The following is a 26906-nucleotide window of genomic DNA, read 5'->3' as shown; positions in this document are numbered from 1 at the left end:
GCTGTATCAGCAATGTTCCTGCTGGAAATTCCGTTTCCAGGAAGAAATCAGGAACATCCTTGTGTAATAAAATTGTAAAAAGCGTATGAAAAAAGCATAAAAAACAAATAAAACCTATTGAAAACTATTTCTCTTAATCAGCAATGTTCCTAGTGGGGAATTACAGGAATCAGGAACATCCCTGTGTAGTTTGCAATTCGCATAGAATTATAGAATTATTTTGCTGTTGCTGGTAAATCCCTTTGCAGGAAGGAATCAGGAGCGTCCTTGTAAAATAAAATTGTAAAATTGAAAAAACGCAAATAAAACTTGTTTGAAACTATTTCGCTGTACGAGGTTTTTTTCCCTGCTGGAAAATCCGTTTGCAGGAATCAGCGCCATTTGCGATTCGTAAACAATTATAAAAAGCGTAAAGCAGCCTCGTGATGGCGTAATTCTTGTGTAGTGGTGGTGTGTGTATACTCTAGGTTCCGTCTGGGTGGGCGGGACGGGGAACCGTCGGCCCAGCAGAGAACATTGACCAGGAAACAACGTGCTAACCTTCAACCGGCACTGTCCTTGTATCGCGAAAATAGACCTATTGCAACCGCAGCCAAATGCAACGACCAACTGCACTACTCGCTCCGCCCCTCTTCTACACCCAAAAAGCAATTAGACCGTCTACAGCTGACTGTCGATAAGAAAATAAATGTGAAACTAATTAGGTCTACTAGACGATAGGACAAAGTCATTAGTCTAGTTATTGTAACCCTGCGACCTATCGAGCTCAACCAACAACACTTTTATCAATTCGGTATCGATTCGGATTTGTGGAGATGCTTTAAACTAGAACTTCAACTTGACTTAATAGAGGAAATTGTTTTAAGCAGGAAATGTCATTTTAGGGTTATCAAATCTCAAGAGAATAATTGACAAATAACTTGGCTTCCTTTCCGCCATTGTTTTCACATTTCAGTCGCCGCAAGTGTCTAGGTTATCAAATTTTGTCCTTTTGTTTTTCCAAAAAGAAAAGTGACGAAATTAGAGGGCGGCAGCCAGACATCCCACGTGGGTTACCTGACTTCTCGCGACAATGTCACAGGGACAACGACACGAGGGAACCCTGGTTAAACAAACAAGTGCAAAAACCACATCGTAAAATTATACCAAAAACTCGTAAAACCACCACAATTAACCCAAGCAAGGGTAAACAGTTAGTTGAGTAGCTCAACGAGCGAAAAAATCAAACGATTTTCTATCATGGTGAAAACTAACTTTCATTTAGAGAGTTATTAAAGGCAATCATTTTACTATTATTGCACGTATGTGTGGTATCGATATTGTTTCTAGTGTGAAAACTACTCATTTTAAAGCGTTTTCCAATTTAGAGAAAGATCTAGCACATTTTTTTAATCAAAGCTTAGTTTTGGATGTGTCAACAAAAGCCCACTTTAACCCAGTGATACACATTTCCAATTAAATCGCATCTTATCATTCGATAAAAAAGTTTTATTTGCTTGTGTATTTTTTTCATCTGATTAGAAAAATCCATATTTTTTTATTTACTGAGATAATGATATCGCGATTAAGTACTTCCTCAAGATGCCGATAAGGAATAAAAAAACTTTGCAAACAAATATCATCAAGCATTTTTCCCCTCTTCTGACCACTTTCTACTTTCTACAACTGCTGAATATGAATAGACATGGAATTACTGTTCCTTTATTACTAGTTTCCTGAAAAACGCCCTATTTTGTAAGATTCAGTCCACTTCCTCTTGGTTTTCTCCACACGAAAACAAGAGCGATAACGTCACAAGCATTTAATCGATTCAAGAGCAGGAAATGAACTACAATAAACAATTGGTTACCAATTTAGCATCAAATAGTTCATAACCCTGCTGTCGTTCATTTTTAACTTGCAATTTTTATCGCAAACGGAAGCTGCAACCGCTTTTTCTCCATGTTTATAAATATCCGTACCGTTGATGATGCAAAAAGTGTGCACGTGGGCACCGGAACCGATCCTGCGAGCAGCAGGAAAAAATTCCTCGAAAAACTCAATTCACTTTTGTGTAGCTTTTATGAGAAGAAATGATGCCTCACTACCAGAACCGATTCTGCAACCAGTAGGAAAAAAATTCCGCGACTTAAACTGATTTTTGCTACCGTGTCGCTTTTACAACAGTGGGAAGACTACTAGAACCGTTCCTGCTATACTTTTGTGTAGCTTTTGTAGTAATGAGAAGAAATAAATCCTTGCTACCGTAGCATGAAAAAATCCTTTAAAAAAACCCTTCGATTTGCTATTATGTCGCTTGAAACAAAAAATGGATCAAAAATTTCAAAAATCGTTCCTGCGACAGCAGGAAAAAATTCTCAAAAAATTCATCCTCTATTTTATAGTTTTTATAATAAGAGATATAAAGCCCTGTTACCGGAACCGATCCTGCAAGCAACAGGTAAAAATCCTCGAAAAACTCATCGACTTGAATTCTGATTTTAGCCACTCTATAGTTTTTATAGCAATGAGAAAAAATAGATGAAAAACCTCTGATACTAAAACCGTTTCTGCGACAGCAGGAACAATTTTCTTGAACAACTCATCCACTTTTGTAATGAGAGAAATAAAGCCCTGCGAACAGCAGGAAAAACTCACACACCTGAATTCTGATTTTTACGATTATCTAGCTTTTTTAATAATGTCAGAAGAAAAATTCCTGTCACCGGGATCGTTCCTGCAACAGCAGGAAAAAATTTCTCGAAAAACTCATCCACTTTTGTGTAGCTTTTGTAATGAAAGATGTAAAGCCCTGCTACCGGAACCGATCCTGCGAACAACAGGAAAAAATTCCTCGAAAAAACTAATCGATTTACTGATTTTTGTTATTTTATCGCTTTTATAACAATGAGAAGAAATAAAGCCCTGCTACCGGAAACGATCCAAGCAGCAGGGAAAAAAATCCTCGAAAAACTCATCGACTTGAATTCTGATTTTTGCCACTCTCTAACTTTTATAACAATGAAAAATCCCTGAAACTAGAACCGTTTCTGAGAGCAGGAACAACTTTCCCGTAAAAACTCATCCACTTTTGTAATGAGAGAACTAAAGCCCTGCGAACAGCAGGAAAAACTCGCCCACTTGAAATTCCGATTTTTACGATTATATAGCTTTTTTAATAATGTGATAGAAGAAAAATTCTTGTCACCGAGATCGTTCCTGCAACAGCAGAAAAAAAATTCTCGAAAAACTCATCCACTTTTGTGTAGCTTTTGTAATGAAAAGCCCTGCTACCGGAACCGATCCTGCAAACAGCAGGAAAAAATTCCTCGAAAAACTCATCGATTTACTGATTTTTGTTATTTTATCGCTTTTGTAACCATGAGAAGAAACAAAGCCGTGATACCGGAAACGATCCTGCAAACAGCAGAGAAAAAATTCCTCGAAAAACTCATCGACTTGAATTCTAATTTTTGTCACTTTTATAACAATGAAAAATCCCTGAAACTGGAACCGCTTCTGCGACAGCAGGAACAACTTTCCTGAAAAAACCACTTTTGTAATGAGAGAAATAAAGCCCTGCGAACAGCAGGAAAAACTCGCCCACTTGCATTCTGATTTTTGCGATTATCTAGCTTTTATAACAATGTGATAAAACAGCAGGAAAAATTTTTCGAAAAACTCATCCACTTTTGTGTAGCTTTTGAAATGAAAGATATAAAGCCCTGCTACCGGAACCCATCCTGCGAACAACAGCAGGAAAAAATTCGTCGAAAAACTCATCGATTTACTGATTTTTGTTATTTTGTAGCTTTTATAACAATGAGAAGAAATAAAGCCCTGCTACCGGAAACGATCCTGCAAGCAGCAGGAAAAAAATAAAAAATCCCTGAAACTAGAACCGTTTCTGCGACAGCAGGAACAACTTTCCTGTAAAACTCATCCACCTTTGTAATGGAGAAATAAAGAAGTAAAGGACTTCTGAGTTTTGCTATTGTCTAGCTTTTCTAACAATGTGATAGTTGAAAAATCCCTGCTACCGACTGTTCCTGCGACAGCAGGAAGACGCTTTTGTGGGTAAGTTGAAAAAGGTTGGTGTTCCGAGCGGTTCCGTCGGACCTTGAGTCGGGCGGTCACCCCGTGTGCGCCCCCTCGCCCCCCCAGACTGCGCCCCGGCCCGTTGCACTTGCAATGATATAATTATAGTCAGTGCACATGCGCCCCGGGCGCACGTAGCCGTGGCCTTCACCACTGAAGTGAGCTGCACTTGCCATACCTCGCTATCTTGTTCTTCAGATTCTTCGTTTTGTTTTCGTAACTCGGCGACCGGAAATCGCTGATTGCATTGCGAATAAGCGCAATTATTTTCCGCGCGCTCTCATTTATTATTGAAAAGCGAAATTAAAATGTTACTACCAATATTCAAACATACTTTCGTAATTAAGATTGTGTCGCCGTAAATAGCCAAGTAATGAGGATGTTGGCTACGAGAATTCATTAAGAATATGCGGAATAAATTTCAGCGGAAATTGCGCTCTTCAAATGCCGAGGAGGAGTTATGGAGATGGCCTTTACGACAATTTTATCTTAACAGAAAAATAATCAATAATTTGTAATCTCAAATCCTCGAGGTTGATGCAGTCATCAGACGTTTTGAAACACAAATATTTCATAAATTACAACCTGCTATCAGAATGAGTAATTGGAAGCATCATAATCACATTGATCTTTTTTGAAAAAATGAAAAAAAAGCAAATAAATTCAGCACGAATAAGAAAGCTCATTTCAGGACTCATTGTTAACGACCTATATCTTTTCCTTTGTTTTTCCGTTACCCACTTTGATTTACTTTTAACAATACTCTCATGACATTGAAACAATAAAATCATTCAATTCAATGCTACACTTGACATTATTAATTGCAATTTCTACTTTTTCTTATTATTTATTGTTGGATCTAAAAAGTGAAACACAACAAGAAATTTTATCTCGTTAGACAAATTTATGTAATAAAATTTAGCAAAATAATTATTTATTTGGCAATGATTAGCATCCTGCTGTAAAATTCCGCGAGATTATTAGACTTCCACCACGTGCCAAAAATAGCCAAAGTTTTCCTGTGGGGACCGAGTTGGTATTGGCCATATGGCAACTCGTCACCCAATCAAACTGCAATAGTAGATTTTCAGGCCACCAATCGGGCCCCTCGCTCTAAAAGTGCATCATCGTCTCGGGTGGGAAAGGGTAGTCACCCCTGTTGCGTAAATCGGGGCTGAAAAAGCTCGCGATTGGTAGAGAAAGAAGTGAAACGGAAGCGCCTGAAGTTGCGACGGGTAGCGAGAGTGTTTGCAGCGCAACTGCATAGCGGGTGACCTTCAGCTTGCGGAAAGTCGCAACTAGAGTCGATGAACTAGTGACCGAGGACGCAACAGCGGCCGTTTCCAGCACTTTCTTCAAGAAAATCGAGAGCAAGCTGGCGGAAAAAGAAGAATTTCTTCCATGTGCAACAAAAAGGAGGCAAAAGTGAAATGTTATCGCAAACAATCAGCTAGACTCGGGTTCAATGAGGAAAAATAAAAATAGTTCTTTGAGAGAGCAACACAAAGAGATAGTCAACACTGACCTATCCTAGCAAAGGCGTGATGATGCATCTAGTTGTGCTAGACAGTCTGCGTCTAGTTCGTTCCACTCTAGGCCACTAGTTTACTGTTACATGACTGTAAATTATTCACATATTTGCACAACTATTTCCAGACCATTCTTAGTTTAGTTTTTACACTTTGCACCACTCGACTTGAACTTTAGAAATTTTCTTGACCTGCATAACTTTTTACAATTCAAAAAGAATGAATTTAACATTTAGTGGATTTTGCATTGCAGATTGATGCATTTTGCATAATATTCGCTTTTGAGTTGTTTTGCAGTCTTTATCACCAAGCATAATGTCAAGCAAAGTGTCCAAGATCAGTTTTTAAAAATACATTTATTCAGGATAACTGATTTTGAGGGTTATCTTGAAATGAGTTGCAATAAAAAGTGTTTGTCACCGTCCAGCATTTCCGTCACCATTTAAATAAATATCAAAATATATTTGCTATGGCATTACGACACACGACAAAAACACTGGAAATTTAAAGATTTTAGACAGTATTTGACTTGGGATTAACCAAAAATAAGACATTGTCAACAAAAAACACAAGAAAGGTCACTCTCTTTGGCGATGACCTTTTATCAAAATTTAGATTTAGGCTTATGTTCAGATTTGGTCAAATTTTTGATCACATTACACGTCCAACTCTCATTGTCAACAAAAAACACAAGAAAGGTCACTCTCTTTGACGATGACCTTTTATCAAAATTTAGATTTAGGCTAGATTTGTCAAATTTTTGATCAAAGACGTTGACAATGAATACATTACTCGTCCAACTCTAAACATTCTAATTTAATTCTGTCTGGAACGATGCATCAAATAAAAATGTAAACAGGAGTGCAATAAATTAGATTGTCATTCTGATTTTTTAAGCAACTGCTAACCTAGGTCAATTCTATGGAGTTAACTCTATTTGGAGTAAGGCAGGGTAAACAAAAAAATGTGTAAAAATAAAACGACAAGGTTATTTAGTTAATTACTTCCTTTGGCACGATTAAATTTCAGATTTTTCGATACTGAAACACTGAATTTTCGGGAGGTGTTATTTTAAATGTCGGAAGGTCACATTCTATCGATTCCTATGGTCGCGTACAACGACATTGGCGCATGGAAACTGAAAGTGGCAAAACAAACAGCTTCTATTTTAGTGGATCCTCATGACATTGTGCGAGGTCATGGTTTACGTAACTAAATAATAAAAGTTCTTCAAATATAATTTTGGTGATATTTTTTTATCAGTTGCAATTGTTAGGTGCGATTATGACCCTAATGTCAACGAGATTACAATAAAAAATCGTCTGATTTTTTTTATCACCACCAAAAATAAGTCCCAAATGCATTTTATCAGCAGTCAAAAGGCTCTCAAGGTTATTATTATTCAGGACGGAAATTTTATTTTATTACATTGAATCGAAATTGTCGCCAAGCTCGGCGATAAAAAACGAACAAAGATCAAATTTTGGTCTTATTCGGCCAGATAATAACTTTATAATTAGCGACTTAATTGAAAAGACAAATTTTTGGACCAAATAATTAATGAGTTGTTTGTTATTTTGATCTTTACTGATTTTATAAAACTTGTTCCGTCTCTCCCAAAATAGCGCGATGATAAATTTCAACAATGATTTTACAGGTAGGTGTACTAAATAGCTATTTCCTGCTACAATATAAACGCCCCACTGATGTTGGAAGATGCAATTGTTTTAAAAATAAAGATCAGATTAAGTATTTTTGCACACGGCATTTTTTCTACATGTTTTATAATTAAAACATGAAGAAACTTTGCTTCCAATAATTCAAAAAACTGCTTTTTTCCACACTAATTAAAATTTTGATTTGGTTAATTGTGCGTTATCACACCAGGAAGCTACTTGTTGTTTTCTTCAATCTACAAGAACCCGAAAACAAATAAAAATATTTTTATTTCTCTGACCTGCCCTAAATTGTAATTTGTTAGGATTTTCAAGTGGGAGGCAAATAGTCTGGGCTATTTTCGTCATTTTGGGTGCCTAGATTTAAAAATAAATAAAAAACCAAGCCAGAGAATTTTGATTTCGCACCAAAATACTCACTGGATGTGAAGGGCTGGTAGAACTGCTGGGGCATGTGACTGGGCGCTCGTTGACCATGATGGGCAGGCGACGTCCACGACAATGGGTGTCTTGAAAATAAATTTCCTACAGGAGAATGTATCGAGGGTTGTAATCTCGCTTTTAACTCGTCGGTTGATGTGTGACCGCTGGATGAACTGTCCACGTCTGAAACGCCTGAATCTGCTGGACTCGGCGGCAACGAACCTGAAATTTTGCGCCAAAACTTCAACGATTTGCAAGGGGATTTTAAATAGAAACGATAAAATGCGGGATGAGTAATTGACTATTTCCGGTTTTGGAAGAAATCAAAATTTTGAGAAATGTCAATGTTGTGCTTATCGTGTTCCTGGTACCATCACCTGACGGTTTATACTCTCGCAAGATAAGATTGATAAACAATATGATGAGAAAAGTAATGAGTAAGGCTCGGATTATACGATGCAAAATGCATATTTGTTATTAGGAGGTATATCAACAAAATTATAAATTTTCTATGCATTTTTTGATTAATGTAAGCCAAATAAAAAATGCATATTTTGGCACTTTTGGGCATATTTTAAGAAATATTGCATATTTGTGCATATTTTTCTCAAATCACGAATTTCCAATATAAAAATTCAGTTCAAGTTTAAGAAAAATGATCTGATTACAAAATATGTTAAAGAGAAAACAACAGGTAATTCGTAAGAATTAGTACCTATTCTGTTGAGTATTTTTTTTTTAATTTGTTTTATACAGGGTGAATATAAAATAAGGTTTTCTTTTAAACATTTGTCTCCAGAAAATAATAATTATTATAAATTAAAGTAACATAAAAAATGTGATCGTATTTTGAAAACAAACTTTTATTTTGTTTTTGAGTTATGCGATTTTTTTTGTCAAAATTGCAATTTATGTAAAAAAAATGAAAAAATTTAATATAAAATAGAAAGTTGTGATCCTTAGAAGATAAATGTTTTTTTAGTGAGTTGCCAAATAAATGTAAAAAATAAAATTTCGAAAAATTTTATTCTTTATAAAACATCACATTTTTACAGTACTTTATCATCCAACAATTAGTTTTTCCAAAAATAAATACACTGGCCGCCAAAAGTGACCAGACAACTAAAATTTTGCGATTTTTCACATTGCAATATTTTTGTTATTCTTTGTCGGATTTCGACGAATTTTTTTTTGGCTTAAAGAAAAAACTTTGTAGACCATTGTAATTTATTTCAATAACATTTCTAGTTTTGTCTTCTAAATGTGATACTCAAAAGACGAAGACACTGTTTTTTTACTTATTTTTATACTGAGCTGTGGTGTGCGACAGAGACAACAGCACTTGTTATAACCTTTGAAGTTCCAAGTTTTTCAGATTTTTTGTATTCAAAGACGTAATTGTGCTTTTTTAGTGACATAAGCAATAATTTTCGGTTTAACTCCCTTTCTATGTAGCCTACTTTTTTAACGAATATTTAGTAACATTAGAAAAGCAACGTCTTTTTCAATGCTTTGTATCTCTGGGGCACCAGAAGATAAAATTTTGAAACAAATTGGTCCTCATTCAAAAAAGAACGGGCAAAAATCTGAAACAAGTAAAAACTTAATTTTGTCTCTGTTGCACACTACAGACAAAACTAAAAATGTTATTGAATTAAATAAGAATTCTGCAAAGTCCGTTCTTTAAAACTCATCAAAATCTGACAAAGAATAACAAAAATATAGCAATGTGAAAAATCGCAAAATTTTAGGTGTCCGGTTAATTTTGAAAACCAGTGTATTTCCGGTTTTGGAAGAAATGAAAATTTTGAGAAATGTTTTGTTTTGCACACTACAGACAAAACTAAAAATGTTATTGAATTAAATTACAATATTCTGCAAAGTTCGTTCTTTAAAATTCGTCAAAATCTGACAAAGAATAACAATGTGAAAAATCGCAAAATTTTAGGTGTCCGGTTAATTTTGGAGACCAATGTATTTCCGGTTTTGGAAGAAATGAAAATTTTGAGAAATGTTTTGTTTTGCACACTACAGACAAAACTAAAAATGTTATCGAATTAAATTAGAATATTCTGCAAAGTTCGTTCTTTAAAACTCATCAAAATCTGACAAAGAATAACAAAAATATAGCAATGTGAAAAATCGCAAAATTTTAGGTGTCCGGTTAATTTTGAAGACCAGTAAATTTCCGGTTTTGGAAGAAATGAAAATTTTGAGAAATGTTTTGTTTTGCACCCTACAGACAAAACTAAAAATGTTATCGAATTAAATTAGAATATTCTGCAAAGTTCGTTCTTTAAAATTCGTCAAAATCTGACAAAGAATAACAATGTGAAAAATCACACAATTTTAAGTGTCCAGTTAATTTTGGAGACCAGTGTATTTCCGGTTTCGGAAGAAATAAAAATTTTGAGAAATGTTTTGTTTATCATGATCCTCGTTCCATCACCTGATGGTAAGATTGATAAAGGATATGATGAGAAAAGTCCAAAATAAGAAACGTTGATGGTCAAAATCGTTGGTAGTGCGTGAAATGCGTGCCCGACTGCAAAATAAATCAAAACATTCGTGGTGGTGAATGCTTATGCAAATTGCGGACAATCGGAATGACACCAAGAAGTGACCATCAGAATGAAACCCCAAGTTCTCACGTAGTATCCTTTGAAAAACAGCAAATCGCAATCAAAGTATCCAACGGTCATCGTAGGTAACGACATAATCGGGAATCTCACAGCGGCCCATCGTAACGTTCCTCGAGGAAAAGGGCACAAAGGAAGGGTAGATAGTCGATGGGCGACTGGATTTGGTCCCAACAGTGACCCCGTCTTGTATAATAGATATGATTAATGGGCAGCGAGGTCAACAGGTCACGCCGGACATTAAGGGATGGACCGGACATCGGTTCGCGGAATTAAAACAGGTTCGCGACGACAAAAGAACGGGTTGCACATGCCAGGGGTGTGTTGTTTATTTACTGCCGGTCGAGGGGTGCAAGGCATGCGTGACTAATGGCCCGAGAGGGAAGGAACTATGACGACGTTTTCTAGCTTCCTCAAGAGGATTTTGCAAATTCAACAAAAACGACAATATTGCTTATCAAGTGTGGAAAATTAGAACTGCGAGCTAATCGCTGCCCACAACGTGATTTAATTTTTATGTATAATTTTTGTTTGGCCTAAAGAAAAAACTTTGTAGATCATTGTAATTTAATTTAATAACATTTCTAGTTTTGTCTCCTAAATGTGATGAAGGCACTGTTTTTTTACTTATTTTTATACTGAGCTGTGGTGTGCGACAGTGACAAGCTTAAGTTTTTACTGATTTCAGATTATTGCCCATTCTTTTCTGAATTACAGAATGTCCCAGCGAGTTGAAAAAGTACATAAGTGATTTTTAAATGGTGAAATTAAAAAAAATATATAGGACATTGGATACTCATCTACTGCATCACCTAAAATTATTTTCAACCATACAAAATGTCCCAAAAATAAGTTACGATACAAACTTGGATTTTTTTTAAATGAAACACTACATTTCTTGGCATTTGTGGATGTAGCCTTTTAAAACAATGTTTTTACGCTAAACTTTTATTAGTCGATTTCGCTTAGTTTTAGAAATAAGACATTTTTTTTGACGAAAACAAGCACTTTTTAAAAATTCATTACACAATAACTAAGACATCTAGAACAACTTTTTTCTTACTTTTGCAAAGAAGAAAGTACAGAATTTAAAGCTGTAGCAATTTTTTAGTGTTTTGCATTTGTATAGATTAATAGATTAAGAAGTTTGTTAAAAGTTAAATAACTTAAAAAATTTAAATGGAACACCCTATTTTTTATTTTTGCATCTAATAGATTGTTAAATTGTCTATCTGAAAAAATAAACTTTTAATGTCTACAATTGATAAATGAAAAGATTCAAAATTAATTGTAGCAACAATGATTACCAATATCTGAGCATTGTTGATACTATGGCAACCATAGTAATTTCACCACGGATCACTTATCCGTTGATTTATCCAAAAATTCTAAAAGTCGTTATAAATACTGAAATTCAAATTATTTTATTGTAATTATTTAGTGCAACTGTGTCCTCTTTGACTACTAAAACAATAGTAATTTTTTTTTTAATGTTTAACATTAAATATCTTTTTAGTTATTGATTATAAACACCTAAAAGTAAATAATTTTAGAAAGACAATTTAATAATTTTTTAAATGCAAATCAATAAATAGGGTGTTCCGTTTAATTTTTTTAAGTTATTGAACTATTAATAAACGCCTTCATTTTTTTATCTTTGCAAATGCAACACACTAAAAAAATGTTACAACCTTATAGCTTGTACCTTTTTCTTTGCAGTAGTAAAAAATATTTCTAAATGTCTTAGTTTTTGTGTAATAAATTTTTAAAAAGTGAATGTTTTTGTCAAAAAAACGTCTTATTTTTAAAACTAAACAAAATCGACCAATTAAAGTTTAAAAACATTGTCATAAAAATCTACACTCAAAAACGCCAAGAAACATGTGGTGTTTCATTTAAAAAAAAACATAAATTTGTATTGTAACTTATTTTTGAGACACGCTGTATAATTGAAAATAATTTCAAGCGATGGAATAGATTAGTATCTATGAATGTCCTATATATATTTTTTTTATTTTACCATTTAAAGGTCACTAATGGACTTTACCAAATTTCAAACACTTTACCAAACACCTGGATGTACCACATTTTTCATAATTTTAATTCTTCCTTCAAAAAAACCATTACATTTTCAATTTCAATGAATGTTCGTATTAAGTTGACTAAATTTGCCAAAACGTCAAAATAGGCACATGGAAGCTTCCAATAATTAACCCTTTTACTTGTTGTAATCCTTTGAAGTTCCAAGTTTTTCAGATTTTTTGTATTCAAAGACGTAATTGTGTTTTTTGGTGACATAAGCAATATTTTTCGGTTTAACTACCTTTTTATGTAGCTCACTTTCTGAACAAATATTTAAACATTAGAAAAGCAATCAATTCTTTGTATCTCTGGGGCACCAGAAGATAAAATTTTGAGACAAATTTGTCCTCATACAGAAAAAAACGGGCAAAAATCTGAAATAAGTAAAAACTTAATTTTGTCTCTGTTGCACACTACAGCTCAGAATAAAAAAAGTCAAAAAACAGTGCTCTCGAACAAAAATTCGTCGAAATCCGACAAAGAATAACAATGTGAAAAATCCCAAGATTTTTATTGCCCGGTTAATTTTGGCGGCCAGTGTAGTTTGCACTAATTAGTTTGAAAAAAACTGAGCTATCATTAAAACGCGCCTTGGGAGCTGTCCTGGGCCCCTCGATCTCACGAGGGATTAGAAAAGTCGGCATGTAAATGGTTTATCACATTAGAAAAGGTGTCGAGACACAGGTAAAGAGGCAACAAGATCTGTGCCATCCAACAATGTAATTACAAAGTCTTTGACAAAAGATGTAGCACCTGATAGGACTAGTGGAATAATGAAAATGGACCACTCCAATCAAAACAACGTAAATGATATCGAAGGGTAAAAAGCTAAAGGATCGCATAAGTGTTGAGATAAGAAGAAGATTTGAAGAATATAGCGAAAATAAAGAAGAGGGTTGAAATTGGGGAGAAGGTATCAGATTACGTTCTAGTTGACCACTTAACTGACCACCTAACGGCATTCGCCTAGCATTTTCCCACAGCTGAGCAGTTTAAACTTTATCTATTTAAGGGTTGAAAATTGAACGAAGAACCGGACATCGCTTCTGGACTGACCAGTCGAGTGGTCACTAATTCCGCTGCTCAGAACTAGTTTTCCGGTGTAATTTTTCCTGATAGGTCTTTGTTGGGCGATTTTTGGAGACGTTGCAGTCAAAGGGGTCGATTTTTATTGAATTATTCCATTCGAAAACGTTTAACCGACTTGTCGCCGTTGGATCAACATTCTTATCCCTTTCATCCTGTTTTGCTCCACTTAAATAAACATCTTCTAAGTAGTGTACCTACTTTCCCCAAAGTCAAAGCCTGTCACCCCCGACAATGATTTATTATTCTAACACTTTCTCCGGCCTGACCAAAGGGTGAATTTTCACAATCTCACACTCAACAGCTGCTAATGCAAAAGGTTGTTGACAAAAATATGTATTTGCCAAGCATACAATTTCTAGACAGATTGCACAGGATTATGCAGTTTTCGTGTTTAGGGAATAACACGTGCGGCAAGGGTTTCACTCATTTTGGGCAACAAATACATCTGCCCAAGCTGAATATACAGGGTGTTCCGTTTTTATTGTTACAAATTTGAATAGGTAGAACAATATTCAATTTTAAGACAAAAGTGAAAAGGATGCGTTTTTTAATGGGGTCGTATTGAAAAACGCAAAAGACCTATTTTTGTGAAAAACTATAGAATTTAGAATTTTGTTGTTAAAAGTGGCAAGAAATTTCAGCCAAAATAGTTAGAGTACTATTTATCCTAACCCACAGTTTAAAAAAATATACCATTTTCAACTTAATTTGCTACGTTTTTGGCCCATTTAGGTGAAATTTTACTTGCAAAAGACAAAAACAATGTCGTTTTCGACCCCTAATATAACTATCATAGCAAAATTTTCTGAAAAAAATCAGTTTTGGCTCGAAAACGTTTTTATTTGCTTGAAAATAGATGGAAATAAAATAATTTTTTGCCTAATTAATTTTTGGGCATGTTTTGATAAAAAACAATTAAGATTTTTACTCACAAATGGCAAAAAAAAGATTTTTTATCTAATTATCTAATTCTCTAATAATCTAATTGTCGCATGTGCATTTTTAACTAAAAAAGTCAAAAATAATGTTATTTGGTCATTTTTTTCCTAAAATTTTGCAAAAAAAAAACAGTTTTTAACTCAAAAACATGTTAAAGCTGTAAAAGGTGGTTTTTTGGTTGTGAATGAAATTTTTTGAAAAAAAGTAGGTTTTTAGGTCACCAAACTAAATCCAGTGAAACAGACAAAAATAGAGCAATAATGTGAATCTAGTTTAGTGATTTTGTGGCCTATTTTAGCAACATTTTGCGAAAAAAAGAAGTTTTTAGTTCAAAAATGTATTTAACTGCTTAAGAAAGCAAAAATAGCACAATTTTTATTGGTTTTTCAACTAGTTCGGACGAAATTTTGCAACAAAATTGTATTTCTGGCTGAAGAACTTTCTTAAACGCTTGAGAAAGTGAAAAATATGATATTTTCGATTTAATTTCGTGATTTTATATTGTCTTAATCAAAATTTGAGTTTTTATGTTAAAAACGTACTAACACGTTTAAAAAAAGAAAAATAGTATGATTTTCGACCAAACTTGACCATTTTTTTTTCGGTAGAAAACACCACAAAACAAGTGTTAAAGAAAGAAAGATTTTACTCAAAAAGGGTAAGTTATATCGTAAAAACGCAAAAGACCTCTTTTTAGTAAAAAACTATGGAATTTAGAATTTTGTTGTTGTTATAGTACTTTTTATCCTAAACCCCCCAGTTTAGGACGAACCTGATTAAAAATTTTGACATAAAGGTAATCAACTGTACCAAATTTTTTACATTTATCTAAAATGGTTTCTGAAATATTACACAGAATCCATTAAAACAAACACCCCTTTCAGGGAGTGTAGCGTCCTATAATGTTCATTATCTTAAAATTGAATCTTCTATCTCCTGTTTAAATTTGTAACAATAAAAATGAAACACCCTGTATAAAAACAGTCACACGGGGTGAATGAAATATTCGAAAAACCTGGCTTGTAATGGACAAAAAATGAGGTGATGATACTTTTAATAATCAAACATGAAACATACCGGTGGTTGTCGTGGGATACACTGACTTTCTTCTACCATAATCACACAATGAGGGATGCTGGAGGTCTGTACGCTGTCTTGAAAGTAGTTGATGTAAGTAGTTGTTTTGCTCCTTATCAACTGAAAACAAACATTTCAATTAGAAAAAAAAACAAGTTTTTCTCAAAAAGAGAACATTTAAAAATAGACGCACTGGCAATGTGCCCAATTTTAGTAATTTTTGTCTCAATTAATTCTTGTTGCTTAACGAAAAGTGTTAAACTATGTACATGGAGGTTTCAAAACCATTCCCATACTTACGTTATCCAGGTTAATGTCTGCATTGTTTTGTTTTCAACAATTTTGGTATTGCGTAACTCATTTTGGAGAAATACAAATCATTTGGCACGTAAATTGTTTTTCACCAGACAAAAATTGACCCCTGATAAACTACTCAAGCGAAAGTGCGAAATTCGATAATATTTTTTGTAATATCTTCGAATGAATGAAAAATAAAAAAATCAAGATCAAGTTAATTTGAACCCGATCTTAATTAACAAGAAAAATGTGTGGCCTACATATTGGTTAGGAATTGAGGAAATGGTTGAATTTTTGTGTTTTAGGAGCGTGTTTTAGAAAACTGAAAAGTGCCCCCGCCATTGGGACCGGAAGGGAAAGTTCCCTTGACCCAAATGAGAACACTTATAGGAGTTAACGGACGATCTTCGTGTTTAATTTCATCATATCCAACATTTCATTCAATAATATAAATATCACGTTATTTCGAAAATTCTCGATTACAAAATAACTTTATTGACCGAAAATAAGGAAATACAGCGATTGAACCAATTACGCCATAAATCAAATAGTGTAAATTTGCAAGGATTTGAAGTGGGTGCTAGTCGGGGGTACCAACTGGGCCAAGTCAATAACGCATTATCAATACATACAGATATCTGCAATTATGTAATCCACGTACATGCGTACCGGTATTTATTTTTCTAGAGTTGCCGGCCTTAACCCAGTTCGCAACTTACTTTAAGCAAGTCGAAGTTACGTAATAGCCGGTTCAGAAATACCAACTTCCTTTAAAAGGACTCGTTTTTTCAGCCTCATTACAAAATTATCAAGCGATCGATTATTGACACCCTTTCGGGTCCCGTAGTGTGACATTGAGACACATGGAATTTTTCAGCTGTTATACAACAATAAAACATGTGTTTTTATGCAGTGAGAGCGAAACCATCGCTGGCCCACATACCTCGTTTCAACACCGCTCGACGCCACTGGTCCAGCTGTCAAATCACGAAAATTCGGCCTTAAAAACAGTGTTTTCGGTGCCTAACAAAGCGGAAAAGAATAATTGTTTCCTTTATTTCCTCAACTTCCCTTACACTAAGTCGATATTATCTCCCAAAGGTTAACTACAGGAACCAGAGATAAATTAAATATGAATACAATACGGTGAACGGCGGGTTCTCCAGTGGCGTACCACACAACGGAGATTACCATTTTGCGAAAATAAATTTATGAATGAAATAACTAGGCCAGAAAAGACTCGCTTTCAGAGAAAAAACACTCTTAGTTTACGCTTTCCGCCGACTAATCATTTCTATTAATAAGTTGACTTTCTTATTTAATCTAGTGTGATGATAACAGTAACATAGACAACTGAAATCTACCATTGTATAATAATTTGGCAATGACACAAAAATCATAATACACAGCGACGTCAGCACACTTTCACTAACATTATCCGCATTAAACGAGACGTAGTCTGGGTTTTTTTAACGCAAATCAAAATTTTGGTGAAAAAATTGGTAAAATTGTGTCAACAAGAAATTACCGCCTAGGATTTAGGGATATTGGTTACTAAGTTGCCATAAATTTCGTTAGGTTGGAAATCATGTGGTTCCTGGTGACATTAATGTGCATCGAAGTAGTCGTTGAAAGGGATTATTTTAAGGTGGCAACCATGCGAAAATGCAAACAATCCTAACGTCAATCTTCCCTATTTTAAATGTGTACCCCAAGTAGCAAAAAATAATTAAATTAACAAGGTAATTGACATAAAAAAAATTGTCAATATTAATTTGTTCTGAATGACATTAATGACACTTTTTGTGTGAATCTACCTTTAAAGTTAAGATGCATTTAGACTTCTACAACCTACTTGATGCAAAAGACTATATCTAACTTTTCTTAAAAATTTAGGTTAGTTCACCTGTCAGCTTGTATGCATAATTGATAGTTGACAGCAGGTTGACAGAATATGTCAACTGTCAACAACAACGAGTAACCAACCTTAACATTCAAAATTCTTGTTACAAACACGAAAAAATTTTCCTAAAAGTTCAAATCCAAATGGTAATTTCTTGTTGATAAATCTCTATATTATGTTAAAATGTAGTCAAAATTTTAACTTTAATGTTAATTTTTCTAAAAGTTTTCCTAAAAATTCAAATTCTAGGTGGTAATTTCTTGTTGACAAATATGTAATAATATCGATAGAAATTGATGTTGTGGACAAAAATAACTAATGAAAAAGGGTATCTATACAGAAAAAGGCTATTTTGCAAACGACACAAGCAGGTATTCTGAAAATTGGTAATAAATTTTTCGCTTTAATGTCAAAATAAGCAAATATTAAGAAGAAAGAAGTTTGTAAGTTACACAACATTTTCAGTTTTTTAACGAATTTTATTATGTTCTAATCGATTTTCTGCTATTTTTTGTCAAAATTTCTTGCAAAAATCTAGTCTTTGAATAGTTTTTAAAGCGAATTTTTGCTCAAGAATTTATTGAAATTAAACAACTTTCCTAAAAATTCAAATTCTAGGTGATAATTTCTTGTTGACAAATATGCAATAATATCGATAGAAATTGATGTTGTGGACAAAAATAACTCTAATGAAAAAGGGTGTCTATACAGAAAAAGGCTATTGTGCAAACAACACAAGCAGGTATTCTGAAAATTGGTAATAAATTTTTCGTTTTAATGTCAAATTAAGCAAATATTAACAAGAAAAAAATTTGTAAGTTATACATTTTCAGATTTTTAACTAATTTTCTTATGTTCTAATCGATTTTCTGCTATTTTTTGTCAAAATTTCTTGCAAAAATCTATAATCTTTGAATAGTTTTTAAAGCGAATTTTTGCTCAAGAATTTAGTGAAATCAGACACCAAATTCCTGTTTTTAAGTTTTCAACAATAAAAGAAGATACTAAAAATTTAAAAAACGGGTAACTTGCAAGTTGAACAATTTATTTATTGTACAAAAAAACATTTTAATCATCACAATCAACATAATTCTTTTTTTTTGAAATATTATCAAATAATAATTTACTGAAATGAGCTCAAAGTTGCTGTTTGTTCTAAATTCTTTTCACTTTAGTTTCGAATTTGTAAATTTTTAATTAGTTCCTCAAAAACGGTGCTACCAGACTAACCAGACACCTGATTTAAGTTTATTTTGTATTCTCGTCAATTAGAGAATGTTGGCAAAAAAATTCTAAGGGTGGTCTTTTTATGTTGTTGTTGTTGTTTTCAAATTAAATCAAAAACCGGAACTGCCAACTTCTTTCATTAAAATAACCATGAAATTCATTTCCTTGTTAAAAAAAGTCCTTAGGTGTTCATTATTGCAAGTTGCGAAGAAAATCCAGACGAATGAAATTTTCATAAAGCGTTCATTGTTTCCGTTCCGCGTCCGATTTTACGGGTTTCTGCGTATTTTCCAAGAGCTTGGGTCGATATGGCTAGACGAGCGCCCTTTCGAGGTGGGTCAACGCCATACAGGTCATATGCATTCGCTCTATTTGCATGTCTGCGAAACCAGTCGATGTTTGGAAATTTCACCAAGAAAAAGTGAAATTGTCTAAAATCGCCGTTTCCTCTTGATCTCGATTAACCAAATTATCAATCACATGTCTAGCAATGACATTGAAATTTTTTTTGCCTCGATATCAGTAAATATTTTGCTAAATCGACAATATTTTAAAGTCACTGGCCAATTTGTGTAAACCATACTAATACCAAAACTAATAATAATAATTATCGCTAATAATGTTTATAATTCGGGCAAATCAAATGTTTTCCAATTTTTTTCCGCCAATCTCTGTCGTAAATGTTGTATTTGTTTTTCGGAAATTGCCGATAATGCTCTATCAATTACGTAATTAATAGTTTTTCTTCCAAAGCTGGTTATTTGCCGATCTTAGTTTACATTTGGCAGTCATTGACTTATTTTTTATTTCAATGCCATTTACGCAAATTCCAATAATCCAAATCAATTTTTTTCGCACGACTTTACGTAAGTCGTGGAAATTTCACATATGTACAGAAGATTAAGTCATTGTTCCGTCAAAGTCCATCTTTGCTTAAGCTTCCGCGCAAATGAATGCAGTCAAGGATTCTGAATTATAATTAAATGAACCAATTTTGTATCTGGCAACCAATCAAGCAAACTTTCAGGTTTACGCAGGACCCATTTAATTGTTGCTAAATAAATAATATCTCCAGTTGGCAACTTATCACAGTTACTCAATTTTGATCAAGAGCCTCGTAAAATGTGTTTTTCCTGTTACTATTCGTGGCCCCATAAATTGGCACACTTTGGGGTTATTTTTTATCGTCATCGATTGAGGAGGTGGTGCGAATTCAGTTGCTCAATTTAGGTCAAACAAGTGGTTTATTTTTCAACGAGACTGTTAAAAATATCAATGCACATGCAGCATGCAAAATCTTGACTGGCCTCATTAATTTCCCAACAAGTCAAAGTGTTGATGTCTGAATTTAATTGGGTTTTCAGGATCGGCACCACCAAAAATGATGCTGATGATGCAAGTGAAAAAATCCGAGACAATGCGTTATATAATCCTCCTACAAAGTGGATTTGGTCCCACTTAGCATGGATTTGGGTCAGACCATGTGAAATACTGTGATTTTCTGTACGACCTCCATTAAGACGTTGCGATGTTGCCAAAAGTGCTTCCAGTGAAAGTGACAAGGCATCAAGGTTGTCCATCATGATTTCCGTCTGACGAATACACGATCAATTGTTTCATTATATCATTTAGCACCTATTTCCGGCCTTTGTGGATAACAACAACGCCGGTAAATCGCGAATAATACGCGGAAACTAATTGCTGCCAACTATTTCAGGAAAACTACGCAATCTACGCGTGTTTGTATTTTTAATGTTTCCGTCAAGAAGCGATTTTGGCAATTGACAAAAATCACAATTTGAAAAAAAAATTCCGTTAATTATCCCATTAAAATCCCATTTACAAAATTTTGGTATTTTCGCTTGTATTTGTAAATTTTAAATTATCTAATTTTTTACCCTATAAAACAACCGAATAAGAAACATTGTGTTCTTATTTACATTCATTTTTTTAATTGTGTACAATTGTGTTTTTAAATCAACAACATTGTTAACTTAACACGGTTATCAACAAAATTATACAGGTTTCCATTGGTTGTTGTCTCTAGAACTTATTTCCTTAACAAAATCACACGATTCTAGAATGATATCGGAAAAAGATGATAAACCAACAAGGATGAAAACACAAAATCAGTTGTTTAATGAAACCTGTCACAACATTATTTCTATCATTTGCGCAACAACGCAATTTTTGTAATAAATAAATATTACAAATTCATATTATTATTGGGTTTTGTAAAATTGAGGAATTTCCACAAAACATTTCCGAAAAATGGGTTTTGTAACAACTAATCCTAGAGTTAGTAGACAATTATAATTATAACCAAATGTTTTTTCCAATATAACAGTTTTTAATTTTTTTGCAAAAAAATGTCAAAATATAAAAAGTTCTTTTCAATTAATATTTTATCTAAAAAACTTTTTTCAATTTTAAATAATGGAAATAAACTAAAGCAAGTTCCTCCTTAAAAAAATACATTGTAGGTGTATCTCTTTAAAAATTAGAAACTATATCTACCAATAAAAGCGCTGAAGTTGTGTAAATAGATGCCATAATCGATAGGCACTTACACAGAATTATATAATATTTGACCTTTATTTCTTCTACTAATAAACTGTATTTAATTTTTACCAACCTGTGTGAATGGATAATTAAAAAAAAAACATAAAAGGTTGGAACTTTCATCACATATTTACAAATACAAAATTACTTTAAAAAAAAAATTCAAAAAAATACAGTACGACCTCGATTATGCTAACCCAGGATAATCTGAACCACTTTCGTTGACTTAGGTAATCCAAAAATAGTCGTTATAATGTTTCAAGAAAAAAATTGATGTGTTATAAGTCTATAACGTATAACTTTGCAAAAAATAAATCATGAAAGTTTGAACACCTCCCAAATTGCGAGAAACAGAGAGAAAATTTTGAGTTTCGTTTCAGAAGTTGTCGCTTATCCAGAGAGCCGGAAATACTCCATCAAAAAAAAACAATAAAAATTTGAAAATTCAAGTTAAAAATTTGCATTAATTTTTTTACATTATTGGAGCATTAAATATACAGCTCTAAATATTTTAATTTATTGTGCATCATTTATTACAGTGCAACTTCGATAATCCGAACCAATGCAGTACCATGATCAGATCTGACATTTTTTCGGATTATCGAATCTCCTATTTTGTTTTGTAAATTTTTTTTATTCCAATAAAGGAGAAAATACAATATAGAGGGTTTTTCAGAACTCGCGCCCCAGCCAAAAATGTTAAAAATCTATCTTCAAAAATTTCAAAATTTTGGAGGTTTTTTTGACTTGAAACTCTTAAACCTAACTTTGACGCTAAATAACAATGCCGCAATTAACTTTGCTAAACCTCCTGCGAGGTTTGTTATTTTTAGAAAACCCCCTATTCATAATTGTATTATTTTAGTCGTCCTCCAAGTGCCCACCGAGCACAAAATCTCCTTACTTAAGCAACACAAACACGCGTGACGTAAAATTCGAGATAAACATTTTTAATAAAGCATCATGTGATAACAATTTACTGTCGCGTCTCCAATACGGAAATGCCAACCTAGTAAAACAAGCGTCAGCGAAAGCAAGATAAAAGAAACTGAAAGAGAGAGATATAAATATTCGAGCGTAGGAGCAAAAGTTTCGCGACCACTCTCACTTTCGTAGGGACTTGGCGATGGATTCTGGTGACGTCATCGCCTAGTTAAACGCATTGATCGCGAGTGACGTAACGACGTCCATCACGTGATGGATTCTGAATTTTCAGGGAACGCTTCCGGTATTGGCGTTTTCCACGACCGGAAACGACCCTCTCGGCCAACTCCGGAACTGGATGACGCGGCGACTTCTGAGCCACTTTTTCAGTTTGCGGTCAAATTGTTTCAGGCAAAATGGCTGACGTGGCCTACATACCAACCCTCATCAATATATCCACCAAACATCGTTCATTATTCAAATACAAGCTGTCGTTTCGCAGTTATGGTTGGCACCACTGACTGAAGTAAATTAAACATATCCATATCATGAAGATGGCCACGAAAAATATTCAATATTTAGTAATAATAATAACCTTTCTCTTGTAGCTATTAATAATGTTGTTGGTGATTTTTTGGGGCAGGGTGAATTGCGCTCAGTTTTAGAAACAGGTCGCTAATCCTTAAGGTGAACTGCGCTCAGTAGCATCACAACGGGGTACCCGTTCTGAAATACCCTGCATTAAAAGGTATGTTTTAATAAAAAAAAAAGATTAAAAAACAAGCAAATAGATCGAGCCACTTTTGTGAAATGTCTATTTTATAAGTTTGACCAAATTTTTTAAAACACTTGTGTATTATGTACACCTATACATATTTGTGTTCAGTTAATATAAATAATAACCTATTTCGTTTATTTTGAAATGCAAAGTATATTTTTGCAACTCGTTTATCCCTATTTTCATTAGCCTGACATGTCGACCGCCCTGAGCGCAGTTCGCATAGGGATTAACGCAACGCAGGTAAATAAAAATTTTCTGAGCGCAATCCGTGCTTGAAGTGAGCGCAATTCACCCGCACCCGATTTTTTTATCTACAATTTTTTTTCTTCCTCAAAACTCTTTTAAATGGGGCTCTTGAGTCCTAAACAACATTTTACAAGTCGCAATCTATCTGTTTCAGGTCAGATAGTGTGCAGAAACTGTATTTTAGATACGATGTGTCAATGGCGGACGCCGCCACACGCAATTTATAAAAACATCAATGAAAAAATGCAATAATTACACTTTACACATTTTCTACTTTTAAATAATTCGCGTTTGTTATCGAATTTTTATCGTTTTGGTTGGTTTTTATTTCATGACAATTGGAACATTTCTAATTTCTTCTTTAAAAAAAATTACAAATAAATGCTAGACAAGCATTTCTGCGCTTCATTGAAATAGTGACTAGATTTATGTTTTCGGTAGGCAAAGACAAATTTTAATGCAAAGCAATTACTTGGACTTTTACAACTTTAACATTGTGTTATGAAAACAGAAATTTCCCACAAATTATTGGACCTGCCCTGCAATAATTGTCACAGTCGGTATTTACAAAGGGTAATTTGCTTGTCGTCGTCCATTTCCAATGACCTCAGGGTGTTCGTTTTTTACGACTGGCCTCCGAAGGGTTGAAAAAAATTTTATGGCTAGTAAACTGAAATCTCTACCTAAATTTACTACAACAACAGTTAACATTTCTGTTTCTGGGGTGTAACTCAACATTGACAAAGTTCCGTTACTTGAAAGACTGTTATTTACCCTAGCTTTATGGACCACTTAAAGGGATGATTGTAAAACCAGCTACTGAACATAAAGTTTGTAATAAAATTTTAGAACGTCTGCGTATTTATAGACGAAAAAATAACAGATGTTTGCGTTTAAATTTCGTGGTGATTGATGTTGAAACTTGTACGTTTTCAATTTCCTCTTTTATGAAATTGTTGTTGGGTTTGTTTCACTTTTCTCAGGACAAAGACAGTTTGTCACGCTAGATAAGCCTATTCCACAGGTAGTCATTATAACACGTTAGTATTCAAGTGGGGGAGTGTTAGAATATCCGGAAATGTCTCTCTAGATTCCAACAGCTCTTAAAAAGCAACGACTAAACCGCCTTTTAAACTTGGGAGTGGACGATTTGGACGACTGGATTTCTGACCTTGTCTAATAACAACTACCAACAGGAAAATGTTCGAACAATGCTTCAATAAAAACTAATTCGTCTCATCACGCCTCTCATGCGACCACAAATAAAGAGCTAGCGTTTTAAATCGGCCAAGAAAATAAATCAAAACCAGGAAGCTCCTCAGTTATCGATTCCAGACACGACCTTGACCCAGAGGGTGGTTCTATTTTATCAACCCTCCCAAATTGTCTTAATCATGAATTAGTATTCATTAGTTTATTATCGCATGCCTTGTTTATAAGGTCAACACCGGAAATCCTAATTACGTGTCGGTGGTGTTAAATAATTTGTCATAAGAGGAGACCGTATAAAACCCCAAAATCGAGACCTTCCGAGAAAAGAAAGCGATTAACAACGCCGGAATTCCAGCCGAAAAGGGTTAAAGTTTTTGTGGGTCAAGTCCAGCTTTTTACCTGTCTCAACCCACCGATGAATATTCAGATTCAGAATTGAAGCCTTTGGAATGATTTTTTCATCCATCACGGTGGGTGGATTCCAACCTGATATCCTTTGAAATTTTGCACGAAACCGTTCGCCAAAAAAACCGTAATAAAGTGTGGCAGGTACAAGGGATGCCCTACCTGGGGTGTCGGAGAAAACTAACGGTAAAGAAGAGAAATGGGTCAAATGTGATGAAGAAATGAGAAATTTCACTGATTGTGGCGTAGAAAATGTTGGGAATCTAAAGAAAGTCCGCTGCAATTATTAATGGTTTCACATTTTGCGTGGTTTCCATAAAACGCTAAATCGGCTATTGGGGTTAAGGACGACGCTTCTAAGTAAACAATCATTATCGCAAACATCTGTTATCATATTTTTGTTGCATCATTGAAGAAAAAATCCTGCGAGTCTTGACCGGAGCCATCAAGATATTAATCATCCGGAGGAAATCGCTGGTAATAAAGACTTTGCCTAGCTAACCTTTAACAAGCGGATGTGGCTTGTGTCAACTATGGAGATGCCGGCCCTGGAAAGGTCAGACACCCGCGCAATCATGGGTTCAACACTTTACCATAATAGACCACCAAAATTTTTGACCAATGAATGAAAATGATGCCAAACTTTGACGATTTACCATGATAGAACACCACCTGATTGAAGGTCAAAATTTTTGACCCACCAACCGATTTGCAAAATTTTTGACCGACTTTGACAAATGCTTACATCTTTTGATCAGACTCTTTTTGTAGGGTTTGCAATCGGCGCCTTCCTGGATGATCTTGTCTTCCGTGTCGTCGCTTTCCGTCCCGGAGTCGCGGCCCGGAGTGATCCGTCCGCAGTTGATCCTCAAGTCCAGGGGCGAGTCGTCAATGCACATGAAATCGTCGCATTCGTCCTTGATCCGGGGCGAGGATCCGGGCGAGTCGGGAATGGTGGTTGGCATTTTGGAGATCGGGATTAGAATCATGAAATGAGTCAGTTTTATGCTCGCATCACTGTCACAATGTAAACACTTTGACACTCGCGTGTGTGGTGTTGCACAGAGGGGTACTAAACGCAACTTGCTCGGCTCGCCGTGCAGTGCAGACTAGTAGGGTTCGAATGTCCTACTGACTCAGATACCGCGGTCGTGGAGTCGTCGGGAGCTTTCGTCAAAGTGCCTGCCTCTTTACTTTCATTTGGACACGCTGTGAATGCGCACAAGTTGGGTTAGGTTAGGCATCATCATGCTACATCGGCAGTGGTCGGATTAGATGATAGAGTTTGCTAACGTCGTCTAATGTTGAATTGTTACTACAGTAAACAAACTTCCGTGTGGGCGGGTCCATTATCGCGTCGGAGATGATCGCCGGATTCATTTTTTTCAAAGGGGGGGTCACTCCTCAAATATCGACTATTTTCGTTCACCACTTCCTTAACGATTTTAAAGATATTTCAATCATTATTTTTAGATTATGCTTGTCTGCCATTAGCACGACCTTATGAAAATTCTGACTACGTGCAAGACACTTTTACTTTCCAAGTTGGTGAAAATTCCACTAAAACTGGCCCAGAGGGGAATAGTTCATTACAAGAGACCTAAGCAAGGGCTGCCACCCATTCCGGATTTTAAATGTTTGTGTAATAAAAGAATATTGTCATTTATACTAACTAACCCACTCAACGAAATTATTTTCAAGTAATATCCCCAAAAACAGACTATTTTTGGAGTCTTGGGCAGAAAAGTGAAGACAGTATATTCACCAAAAATATGCACCTACTTACCTGGTATGGTAAAGATAAAAAAAGAAAAAACA

General features: G+C 34.5%; 1 protein-coding gene across 6 annotated transcripts in view; it reads right to left on the bottom strand.

Annotated features, from left to right (window-relative positions):
• LOC123008027 (ecdysone-induced protein 74EF) overlaps positions 1 to 26906 on the bottom strand; it is a 176644-nt gene that overhangs the window by 5445 nt on the left and 144293 nt on the right. For 5 of the 6 annotated variants that reach the window (XM_044403595.1, XM_044403596.1, XM_044403597.1 and 2 more), the window contains exons 6-7: positions 15532 to 15651; positions 7703 to 7927 (exon numbers count right to left, since the gene is read on the bottom strand). In XM_044403595.1, coding sequence (XP_044259530.1) covers positions 7703 to 7927; positions 15532 to 15651 — 345 coding nt within the window. Of the gene's footprint in view, positions 1 to 7702; positions 7928 to 15531; positions 15652 to 25833; positions 26273 to 26906 lie in introns of those variants that run through there. The other variant, XM_044403599.1, reaches the window with a different exon arrangement.

This window comes from Tribolium madens, unplaced genomic scaffold (assembly GCF_015345945.1).
Source record: "Tribolium madens isolate multiple individuals breed KSU strain unplaced genomic scaffold, Tmad_KSU_1.1 Scaffold_3;HRSCAF=73;Tcas5.2_LG2, whole genome shotgun sequence".
Lineage (NCBI taxonomy): Eukaryota > Metazoa > Arthropoda > Insecta > Coleoptera > Tenebrionidae > Tribolium > Tribolium madens.
The sequence above is the reverse complement of the archived record's forward strand: the minus strand, read 5'-3'. Positions and strand labels throughout refer to the sequence as shown.